At 34.0% G+C, this 12,421-nt stretch overlaps 1 protein-coding gene across 3 annotated transcripts in view; it reads right to left on the bottom strand.

Moving 5' to 3' along the window:
- Nucleotides 1-12,421, bottom strand: part of LOC141458884 (neurotrimin-like) — a 708,924-nt gene that overhangs the window by 111,132 nt on the left and 585,371 nt on the right. For all 3 annotated transcript variants that reach the window (XM_074137436.1, XM_074137438.1, XM_074137437.1), the window contains exons 3-4: nucleotides 5,423-5,630; nucleotides 1,246-1,401 (exon numbers count right to left, since the gene is read on the bottom strand). In XM_074137436.1, coding sequence (XP_073993537.1) covers nucleotides 1,246-1,401; nucleotides 5,423-5,630 — 364 coding nt within the window. The remainder of the gene's footprint in view (nucleotides 1-1,245; nucleotides 1,402-5,422; nucleotides 5,631-12,421) is intronic.

Here is a 12,421-nt window from a genome sequence, read left to right on the forward strand (position 1 = left end):
ACGCGAAGAGTAAATTAGTATAATGCCTGTTTTTCATAGCAGCAAGAAATTAATCCAATATAAATGTCACAAAGAAAATAAATAATAACCATGAACTGAGTTAGCAAAACATGGATATGAAAAGTTAGGTACAATTCAAAAGTGAAATACACAGATAAAAAAAAGCAAGCAAAACAGTAAACAAACGCTAAGAGAAATAAGTGATTTGTATTATTTATTCGTTCATCAACAAAAACATAAATATTCCAGTTTAATTCGACAATAAATCAGTACCTAAATCAATCAGGGATCAATGCAGGGGTTATTACTAGAAATGACTGTCTTTAATATTATTAATCAGCGCATGGAGTCGAATTGGAAGCTAGTTTAATAGCTAAGCCGAATAGAGTATAATTAGACGCAACTATCTCATTGTTCTAATCTTAATATACTTCGTTTACTATAGTGAGTCACACTTTCATATTTCTTAAAGTGCTAATATTCTTAGAAAATATTAGTTGTTATATTCTTAGAAAATATTAGTTGTTATATTCTTAGAAAATATTAGTTGTTATATTCTTAGAAAATATTATATTAGTTGTTATATTATTAGAAAATATAATATTAGTTGTTAAATTCTTGGAAAATATTATATTAGTTGTTATTTATTATCTTAGAAAATATTATATTAATTGTTAGTCACTGCGTCTAGATGTTATCTCACTAAATAATTTCTAATTTTCTTTTAAAAGGTTATTCAATATTTCATTGTTTGTTAGTAAACACTTCATTATTTGTTTGTAAACATTTAATCATAATGATCAAGCCAAATGTTTTTCGAACGTAAAGGTTACCAGTAGTAGCGCGATTCTCTTGCGAAGAAAAAATTTTTTTTGTGGCTCATCTGGATGCATTTTCAATAGTTTTTCCTCCAGTTTAATATTATATAGAAAATTTTGATCTTTAATCACTTTTCCGGTCTCCCAGCCGTTTAGAGTAGTTAAGGGTGCTAACTGGTAATTACAGAATTGATTATAACGGTCATAAATAAGCACTTTAAACAACTAAAAAGGCATAATAATCTACTTAACTTTTGACGAACTAATTAAAAGTGCAAAAGATTGAGTATTACAATTTTCTAAGCAATTGATTGATATGAGAATTCACAACATAATGGCCTTTAGGACTTTGACGGAAGTATCGCTATCAATCATAATGACAAATCTCTAACGAAAACCATGAAATAATTATGAAATCACTAATTACCTTCTTTATCGTTCAGCGGGATAGGTTCCCCGCCTTCCCGCCTCCAAGTGATGTTTGGCGGCGGCGATCCGGATGCTGCACATTTGAAGCTGACATTGCTGCCCTCTCTTACAACCATATCCGTACTGGTACCATAATCCAATATATCTGGTGGTACTGTAGATAAAATGTATTTTTAAAATCAGTCTGTTATTATCTAGTTTGATAAATATTTACATAAACAGAAGTAATGGTAAAATTTATTTACTTATTTCATTATTATTATTTTTAAATTGATTTGGTTATTTATATTAAAACAAATATTTTCATCCTAGGATGTTTATTACGTGATTGGCGTAATCAGGATCTCTACATTTACATCCGTTTTTGATCAACGGCGCAGTATACAAAATAATTTTACTTATTGGAATATTATACCAGTTTTTAAGCAAACAAACAAATTAGTTATTTTTCAAAACTAATAGACGAACTTTCAGCCTGTGAAATCTAATCCATTCCGCGATTGACAATTGAAATATTGACGAAAATGTTTTATATATTCTTGCAATTTAAAAACATGTAATATTTTTTTGCTTTTATTTATTTATATATATTTATTATATAGTTACTATAACTTGGTATTTTCGACGAACATGCGTAATCTTTAGCACATATGTAGATATTTTGTTTATGTAGAAATGAAGCGCTAAGATGATGTATTTCGCCTGGAAACGCCTAAGTTAAAGTTTCCATGTAATCCCCATAGGGGGAAGTTGATTAGCCACTTTTTGAGGGTACTTGGCGTCCCTGCGGGTATCCCAGCCTAACAACAGGAACATGAATACATTACACTGTAACAACCCAATACATTTGCACAGTACCCAAGCTGAGAAATGGACCCGTGTCGAGGCTGAATGCGTTCAGAGTAGTAAAATATATGTTCGGCAACGATTACCTTGGAGCACCGGGCGAAACCCGATTGTAATCTAGCCTTCCTGTGGTAGGCGTGACCGTTGATCCACCACCTTAAGTGGGACTAAAATTAACAAAAAAAAAAATCAAAAATCAAAATCACCAGCTAGTGGTGTTCCTCAGGTTTTTTGAGGAAGGCGCGCGGGCTGGTTTTGAACTTAAGGGTGGTATTGTGCCCAGAACTTAAGATGGATTCGGTGAGACTACAGGAGAGTGATCTTGGAGGGAGCGGAAACGGAGGCTCTTGCTAGGGTCTCCCAGAAACGATTTTCACGATTGTGTTGCAATCGAGCGGTTGCGCTATGAAACCTTTGGCTCTTTAAGACTAAAGGAGATAGTAGCGCAAAAAGAACTAGTAGGGAAAGTCCTCAAACCTCTTTAGCAGGGGAGGTTTCATCTACTAGATCCAAAGGGGAGGGCGTAATAAGCCTAATTTGTCTGCGGTGCCATGGGGCATTGGTCAAGTCCAGCTTTTTTTAATCTAATCTCATCTATGTTATAAACATAGAAAAATAAATAAAATAAAACAAATAAATGATAAGGTTATTTTATAACAAGACCGTATAAATAAATAATTGGTCTTTAAAAAACAATTAAAAAAATACTTCTTGTCAAGCTCCACAGTAATTCCCCAAAAGTTTCATAAAAAATAATAGAAACTAGTATTTTTACTTAATTTTTAAAATTCTGTTCTACAAAATGGTGATAATAATCACTGATTCATAGTACTGAATCCATCTTAACATTAAATGAACTGTATTATACGTATTCTGGGCGTTAAGGTAAAATAACCTGTTAGCTTTTTAATTATTTACTAACTTAAAACTTAGTGTGGAAACAAAGATTTCAAATAAAAGCAAACTTATTATTTAGTTAAAAAAATTTCAACCAAGAAAGTCCGCCTAATAGTCTGAACGCTAACTAAACTTAATGGACTATCTCATTAAGTTAATTACGATATATTAATTTAATTAGCAAAGTTTGTTATAATTTTCTATTATAACGCGCAAAAAAAAAGCAACACAGTTACATGTTTTATCCATTAAAGAAGATTGGGGTTCATTTCGGCACAATAATGGTCATATTTCTGACAATTTAGACCTCTATCCCCCATTCGGTTAAATTCTAATCAGAGCATATTAGTGTACACTGCAGTTGGTGTGAGATACTCCGAAAGTAGAGCTGGATTGTGAGAAGTGAGTGGGGAGGTCTTAGCTGAAGAAGGTGGAACTCTGGGTGGAAGAAGAAGAAGTATTGGGGTAGAAGATGGCAGCAAAACCCAGATAGTATTCACAAGAACCACGAACTTGGGAACTCTAATGATAATTAAGTACACAGCGATCTATGACTCGTTTTATGTTATACCAAGTGGAGGTAGTCGCAATAGTATAGTTTGAACAGGGGGTTTTATAGAAGGGATGTTCACTGTGAAGTGGTACTCTCCCTTCAACTGGAAACAATTCTACAAACCCAGGTAGTGTCCTCTACCTTCCTATAAGGGAGCGTCCTAATGGACCACCTTCACTCTGAAGTTGTTCAGTAGTCCTGAGACTCAAAGTATAACTTTACTGGCAACTCTGGTTTCATTTACTGTATCCGGCAATTGGTGCATTATTGGACCTAGAAGTTCTAAGATTTCTAACAGCCACTATCTTAACCATTGTTTTTTACCACGCTCTCTAGTTTAAATTAAGATAACTTTATGCAAACCCATTTAACTTAAGATAGATCCCTTTATTTAGCTTTGTAACCAAAGATCGTAAGAGCAAATCAGTTGTGTTAACAGAAAAATAAAATACTAAGATTAAATAGCTCAGCTGAGGGGTGTCTATGAAGCCAGGAATACCTACCTACCTAACCATTAAACTAAATAAATAAAAATAACTTAAGAAAGTTAATTACAAAGAATACAATTTTAGATAAACCTAATCATTAAACTAAATAAATAAAAATTAACTTAAGAAAGTTAATTAGAAAGAATAAAATTTTAGATAAACCTAATCATTAAACTAAATAAATAAAAATTAACTTAAGAAAGTTAATTACGAAGAATAAAATTTTAGATAAACCTAATCATTAAACTAAATAAATAAAAATTAACTTAAGAAAGTTAATTACGAAGAATAAAATTTTAGATAAACCTAATCATTAAACTAAATAAATAAAAATTAACTTAAGAAAGTTAATTACGAAGAATAAAATTTTAGATAAACCTAATCATTAAACTAAATAAATAAAAATTAACTTAAGAAAGTTAATTACGAAGAATAAAATTTTAGATAAACCTAATCATTAAACTAAATAAATAAAAATTAACTTAAGAAAGTTAATTACGTAGAATAAACTTTTAGATAAACCTAATCATTAAACTAAATAAATAAAAATTAACTTAAGGAATTTAATTACAAAGAATAAAATTTTAGATAAACCTAATCATTAAACTAAATAAATAAAAATTAACTTAAGAAAGTTAATTACGAAGAATAAAATTTTAGATAAACCTAATCATTAAACTAAATAAATAAAAATTAACTTAAGAAAGTTAATTACAAAGAATAAAATTTTAGATAAAATTTATTCGCTTTATTCCAAATAAGACTTTATTTGAATGAATATAAAAATAACTTTTTCTAGCTAGAAATCAAATGTGGCAAATCAATATGGGAATGCACTCTGCACTCCATCGCTGGAGCTGTAAGAAGCCCCTAAGGAAGAGAAAATCTAATTGGCCAGCAGCTGGATTCGTACCCGGGATCTCCGCATGGGAGTCCAATACGCAAACCACGCATAGCTAATCCCTTCACTTTTAAATTTAATTTAATGCAAATCTTTTTGCGCTTAAGTGTAAATATTATTTGAATGATATAAAATAAAATGTTGGGCTTATGGTGCACTTTTGGTTTAGCAAACGTTCTTATTAAAGTACGGGAAGATTTTATTACAGTAATTGTTGAACATTTGTGATATTAAATAAAGAAAATACAGCTGAACTTAGTCCCCTCTTTGGGGAATTCGCCTCGGTAAACAAGGGGTAACAACACATTGTAATCTTCTAAAATAAAATCCCTTCAAAATAACTCTAATAAATTCACTCCTTAAGGCACTCTCAATTTCTGTGAAGAATTTTAAGAATCTAGCTGCTTCTATTCGCATCGGCATCAAAAAAATTTAAATAATATTTAATTCAGACAATTTAAAAAAAATTTTAACTTCAATTAAAACTTACCAACAACATTTAGAAATCCAACTTGACTTTTCATTGGATCCGTATTTATCTGGCACATATACCAACCTCGATCTGATTGTTTTAAATCCTTAATGTGTAAATACCACGTTCTATGGTCTGAATGTGTCACGCCAATTCTGTGATTCTTCGTAATTACATGACCGTGTATTGTCAGAATTGTCTGCGTATCAACTCGCAACCAGGCTACCTGAAATGCAAAAATAACATGGATATTACTTATTAAATTAACAAAGGTGGTTTACGCTGTTATTTCTGCAACAACAGATCAGATTAAGATTTCAAGTATAGGTCACATGTCTCCTCACCAACGCAACTTAAATATTGATATGGTTAGAAAATTTAATATGTAAGAATAAAAACTTTTATAGAATAACGTTAAAAATCTTTCAATTACGAGTATTTCGTGTTTTAATCATTATTCGCTTTGCTAGGCTACAGTTTATTCAAAATGCAATATTTGTTACGTAAATATTAAGTGTATCGGTAGAGATTTGAAAACTTCATAATATTCTAAATGCACCCTAACACGAATTCATCATGGAAAGCATAATTTTAACAGTATCAATTATTTGCGCTCGAGGAACATAATCCGATTCTACCTTCTCTTCGAAAATCCCAAGAGCAGATCCCCTATCTTATAATTATATATATCTAGCTAATATCCCAATTCTCTTTCCAGAAGTGTCCTGGCTAAATCAAAAGCGTTATGCGATACATATAGCAAAGAAGGATACTGAAAACGGAGTCGAGACATCGGATGCCCCCTCTGATTAAGAAGGCTTTCCTCAATGGCACATTTGATCTCCTTTTCAGGAAGGCTTTCGCCTGCGTTGGTACCGCAAGATAGAGCCCTTACTTAGGGAAAATAGGAAGAAGTGTTATGGCTTCGGTCATTCGAATCTACCATCTTTCTACTTTTCCTAAAGGTTCCCCAGAGAGCCCATGATGGTTATCAGGAGGCAAGATATATTCTACCTTCGAAAGATTTGAGAAAGGGTGCCAGGAACTCATTTTGGCAGGCTTCCTTAGGTTTTTTTTTTTTTTGAAAGATGGTTACCAGGGCTAGACGGATCCTTAGATCATCCCAACATCTTAATTTGGAATGCCACATCATTGGAATATCCGGATAAGATGCAAGGGACTCCCAAGAAAAGATTACCGGACTCCCCTCTTTTCCTAGAATATCCTTTTGAAAACACGATTCCCATGTTCTGGAGAGGATCATCCTCAGAACATCTAGAAGCATTGAGGATGTATGGTTATCTCTAACTGCCAACTCTACGCTTTATTTTCTTTTAAATTTATTTATTTATTTTGTAACTGTATCCAATAGAAACAAGCAAAAGAGATGAGAGATAAGGGATAGCGCAAATACACATGCACGTATATGTATACGAGTATATACATACATACCCTCGCAAATGCATGTGTGATTGGTGTGAACGACGACCATCCAATGATGGAAGCCGTTAGTTCGCCAGATTGGCAAGCTTACACAGCAACCATCCTAGGAGGTCGACGTTAAATGTTGAGATTATCGCTTGGCTACCACCGCTTTAGTCTGCGCTGTGGATTTGAAGGAAGTGTTGTAGTAGACATGTTGTGGGATCAGAGGGTTGTAATGACTGTTTAGAAGATTTGAGTGGAGTTTTGTGTATCCGAGATTGGGGCTATTTCAGAGACGAGAGGAATATTTAGATCAGAGTGTATAGTATGATTGGAGACGTAGAAGGGAGCGTTAACTATTGTTCTCAGGATTTTAGAATGTAAGGACTGAAGTCAGTTGATGTTCGATTTTTTGGCACTTTCGTAGAGCTGTATTCCTTACGTCCATATTGGGGCAAGTAGGGCTTTATTAAAAAACTATATTAATATATTATAACACAATTTGATGGTAACTTTATAAAGTGTATTCATATTAGCTATAGTTTTACTTTTTTACTGTTCCTGTAGTTTTTATAAAAAATATTTATAATATTAGAATCGAACATTGGACATTCAAACACAAGTATTTCTTTTCCGTGATGGTTATCAGAAGGCAAGATATATTCTTCTTTGGAAAGATTTTAGGAAGGCTTCAGACACTGTGAACTCAACGATGAATTAACTGTACACAAGTTTATTATAAAATTTAGGAACATAAATGCTCCTATATCCCATAAAGAGTAACGATCCTTCAGACGCGTTTAGCGTGGTTATTTGATAATTTGAATAGAGGCAAATGAAAACCAATACTTTATTTGGTCATTGTCAGAATATAAATTTCGCTTCAGAAATGTTTGAAAGAGTTATCTTAAATAATATCAGACGATCAATAAAAAGAAAAAACTGAAATAATTGTTGAGAAAGATTCTTATAAAAATTCATTGCATGAAAGGTGAAACTACGGTAGGATTATTGGGCTCTCAGCGGCGATATTGGAAGTAAAGGAGCAAAAAAGAATAAAGGAAACTTATGAAATATTAGCGCAGACCAGGACAGATTTAATTTCAGATAAAATATGAAAGACAATAATATTTGAATACCCAGTTTGCCTTAATCTATTTCATTCATATGATTTATTCCTTCCTTTACTTTTAAATGGCTTTTATCGCGAGAATTTCTTGTAATAAACTATATATAATTATGACATTGGAATATTGATGACAAAAAAAGAAATTTACATTATAAGGAAATCAGCAAGGGGAAGGGGAATCGCAAATAAAATTAAGGACACAGAGGATGAGAATATTTTTAAAACATGTTTAATTTATTAAATGAAAAATCCTGCTTTCGCCAGAGGGTAAAATGATATCGCTATATACGAGGGTCGTTTGAAAAGTCCGTGCAAAGTCAGAGAGATAGCACTACTGGCGCGTATCGAGGTTATGTTTAGTTAGTAGCATCTCTTGGAAGAACACACACCAAGTTTCAGCCAGATCGGTCTATTTCTTTGTGTTTGGCATTCGTTTGAATCGAGGAAGTCGAGTGATTTTCAAAAAATGGACGAAAAAGAATTTCGTGTGTTGATTAAACACTACTTTATGAAAGGTAAAACGCCTCAGGAGACTAAAGAGAAGCTTGATAAACATTATGGTGACTCTGCACCTTCGATTAGAACAGTTTATAAGTGGTTTCAAAATTTTCGGAGTGGCCATATGGGTACAAGTGACGCTGAACGTTCTGGACGCCCTGTTGAGGTTACTACTCCAGAAATCATTGATAAAATCCATGATATGGTGATGGATGACAGAAGAGTGAAGGTGCGTGAGATTGCTAGTGCTGTGGGCATCTCGAATGAACGGGTACATAATATTTTGCATCAACATTTGGACATGACAAAGCTATCCGCAAGATGGGTGCCGCGAGTGCTCACGCTTGACCAAAAACGAAATCGTGTGAAGTGTTGCAAGGACGGTTTGCAGCTGTTCCAAAAGAATCTGCAGGACTTTAAGCGTCGTTTCGTCACTGTGGATGAAACATGGATACATCACTACACTCCTGAGACCAAAGAACAATCTAAACAATGGGTTACCAAGGGGGAATCTGCGCCAAAAAAAAAGGCGAAGACCGTTCCTTCGGCCGGAAAGATTATGGCGACTGTCTTTTGGGATTCGCAAGGAATAATCCTCATCGACTATCTGGAAAAGGGTAAAACTATTACAGGTGCATATTATTCATCGTTATTGGACCGTTTGAAAACCGAGCTGCTAGAAAAACGCCCACGATTGGCCCACAAAAAAAGTCCTTTTCCATCACGACAACGCACCAGCTCACACCTCAGCAGTTGTGGTCGCAAAATTAATGGAAACAGGGTTCCAACTCGTTTCACATCCCCCCTATTCTCCAGACTTGACTCCCTCGGACTACTATTTGTTCCCCAATATAAAGAAATGGCTGGCGGGAAAAAGATTTTATTCAAACGAAGAGGTGATTGCAGAAACGAATGGCTATTTTTCAGACTTGGACAAATCCTATTATTCGGAAGGGATCAACAAACTAGAGCAGCGTTGGACGAAGTGTATAAGCCTAAAAGGAGACTATGTTGAAAAATAAAAAAGGTTTACCCCCAAAAATTAAGTAGTTTTTATTTTTGCACGGACTTTTCAAACGACTGTCGTAATTGGGAGAAAGAGACAGAAATACATACATACGTAATACTACTTATGACGTAGAATTTTAAATATAGTATTTTTTTTGTTAATAATTTATTTAGTTATTTACAATCTGAATAAATATATACAATAAATAAATAGAGAGTACATAAGATGAATTGGTGCTTCTAGAGTAGAAGAGAAAATCTACCCAGTGGAAAAACTCTCTAAAGGAAGCAGATTTGATAATGGTGATGGTCTTCAGATCTCAAGAAGGTCTCGGTGCCATTGACGATTCAATCGATGAGGTGGATTGTCAGAGGAGGCGAGAGACTGTACAAGAGGATTAGAGCAAGTAGAGAGAGCAACTTTTGATATTTAGTCTTGGCGAGTTGGTCTATAAAGGGAATGTTGAGGTCGTTGTGAAGAGTGAGGTGAGTCACGTAGAAAGGAGCGTCAGCTATCTGTTGGAGTACTTTTGACTGAAAGGTTTGGCTGAACCCCACAGCTCTATTCCATAAGTCCACATAGGTTTGAGGATAATATAGTACGTATTAAACGTTTGAGTTCTATGGGCAATTTGGAGCGTCATCCCAAGTAGTCTGTAAAGCAGTTTCGCACGTTTTGTCATTGCTTGTCTTTTAAGTCTAGTGTGTCGGTCCCAAGTGAGTCGATTGTCTATGAAGAGCCCAAGATAGCGCACCCAGATCTGTGCAAGGAAGAGGATTGCTGTTGAAGAAAGACAGGAGCCCCGCTGAAGAGTAAACGTTGCAAGCTGGCATTTCTGTGGTTTCATTTTAATAAGTATAGTAAAATATTTTTATTTTCAAAGTAAATTGATTCTCCTTTGCTTTATTGGACTTAAATTTTAAACTTCATATCGTTCTAAAAGGAATGAAAGAAATATCCTTACCTTGCAAAATCTTCGGCATGAGTAACAACTATACAGAGATTTCAGTGATAAGGAGGTGAATGCATTAACCCCAATTAGGGTTAATCTTCTCTACCTTTTTTTTTGTTTTTAACCTACTGCTGGCTCCCTACAAATGGATGTATCCAAAAACTATCATCTTATAGCATGAGCTAAGTGGATTAACTGAGTAGACTAACAGTCAGTCTAAACCGCTGAGTTAGGAGTTGCGGGCAGATATTGCGAGGAAAAAGATCTTAAGTCCACTATGAACACTTCCGTCATAAAAAGCAATTCATGCTAAACAAACTCCTTCTGCCAGAAAAAACAAAAAGGATCAACCTCTTGAAGGATAATGGCGATGTTAGAAGTATAAATTCAGAATAAGTTGAATTGTGCCGCCAAATTTTAGAAATTTAGAAAATTATATATTAAATGTAGAAGACGACATATGAGTAGCCTTATCATTTATTCGACTAAATATAAATGAAATTATTAAAAAAACATCAAGCTCAAATAAGTTGACAGTGGAATAACTAAGGCTTCGATACACATAAGGATTTACTGTTAACATTTTGGAGACAATAGGAGCAGTAAAAATGATCTGATCATTCCACTAAAATCTTCAATTTTAATAATAATAAGAATCAAACAGAAATTAAACTAAACCTTTGTTCCAAAATCTGCATTTCAGTACAAATAATTTTTGAAAGTTGCCCAGACGGACTTAGTTGTCTGTTCATCATAAGTAGTAGTAATCGCCTATTATTTCAGGCGGGGCTTAACGTCCAACTACCATTTACTAGGTGTCGTGGACGGAGGCGACTAGCAAACGTACTTTACTATTTCTCATTTAACCATTAAATAAAATCCAAGGCCTAAAGACCGGGAATCGAACCCACTAAACCAACAATACATCTTAGCATTGCGGGTCTAGTCTCTTAACCCGCTCGGCTAACGTGGTGCCTGTCTGTTCATCATAATGATAAGTACAAAATAAGAAAAATAGAGAAATCAACTTTAAAAAGAAGTAAAACTTAAAATATTTTAAAGCATTTTTCCCCAAAATTAAGTAAATATGTACAATATTTACTTTCCAACTACCGTATGATTTGATTGGCGCTAATTGGGATTAAGACAATGTGCAGACAAATTAGTTAAGTATAATTAGAAGAATGGTGCAAAATGGAGGTCCTAGCGTAAACTAAGATAAAACTGGTTTATCCCAATGTTTTTCATGTGCCCACCACATATAATATATATAAACTGGCCCTGACACGTTGTCTGTCATCAATATAAATAAAATATTAACTTGGATATGCGCCCAGTAGGTTGGAGATGTGAGTATGGTCTTGGTGTTCTTGTGTGAAAAAGTTGCTAAAAGTTTAAGCATTAGCCAAAAATTAAATTCTAAATGTTAAAATAATTTGTATAAATGGGAAAACTTACACAATTTGACATGTTAAATTTTTACGATTGGTTTATGTGTGAGATAAATATTTTGAAACATCGTGGCTTTGATAAAATGCCAAATTGCTTCTATTCCCAAAAATTAATGTTCAGTTTGTTTGCTAGATTATTTAAATTTGTACACAGAAGTTTCAGAAATTATCTGCTCTTCTTCAATCCATCTAACTTGTCATTCTTACTTTATTCAATTTGTTGTTTTTTTTTAAATCCACTAATGTAAATGGTAGTGAGGAAGACTATTGCTTTTTTGGGTAGTTGGCGCAACACCTTGCTGACGACCCTGCCATTCTCTCCACACACTCTGACCCTATCCTCGCAGTACGCTCACTACAGTCCCACCTTCACTCTATAGAACCTTGGTTAGAAAACTGGCGTATAAAAATTAACCTAACTAAGTCTAAATACATAGTCTTCACACACTCAAACGACAAACTCCACCACCTGTCTTCTTACATCAAACACCTATCCCACCAGCTGACCATGTGCGGTACCTTGGAATGTACCAAGACAAGAGACTTACCTGGA

Source organism: Rhodnius prolixus, unplaced genomic scaffold (assembly GCF_049639745.1).
Source record: "Rhodnius prolixus isolate KJV_2025 unplaced genomic scaffold, Rpr scaffold_5, whole genome shotgun sequence".
NCBI lineage: Eukaryota > Metazoa > Arthropoda > Insecta > Hemiptera > Reduviidae > Rhodnius > Rhodnius prolixus.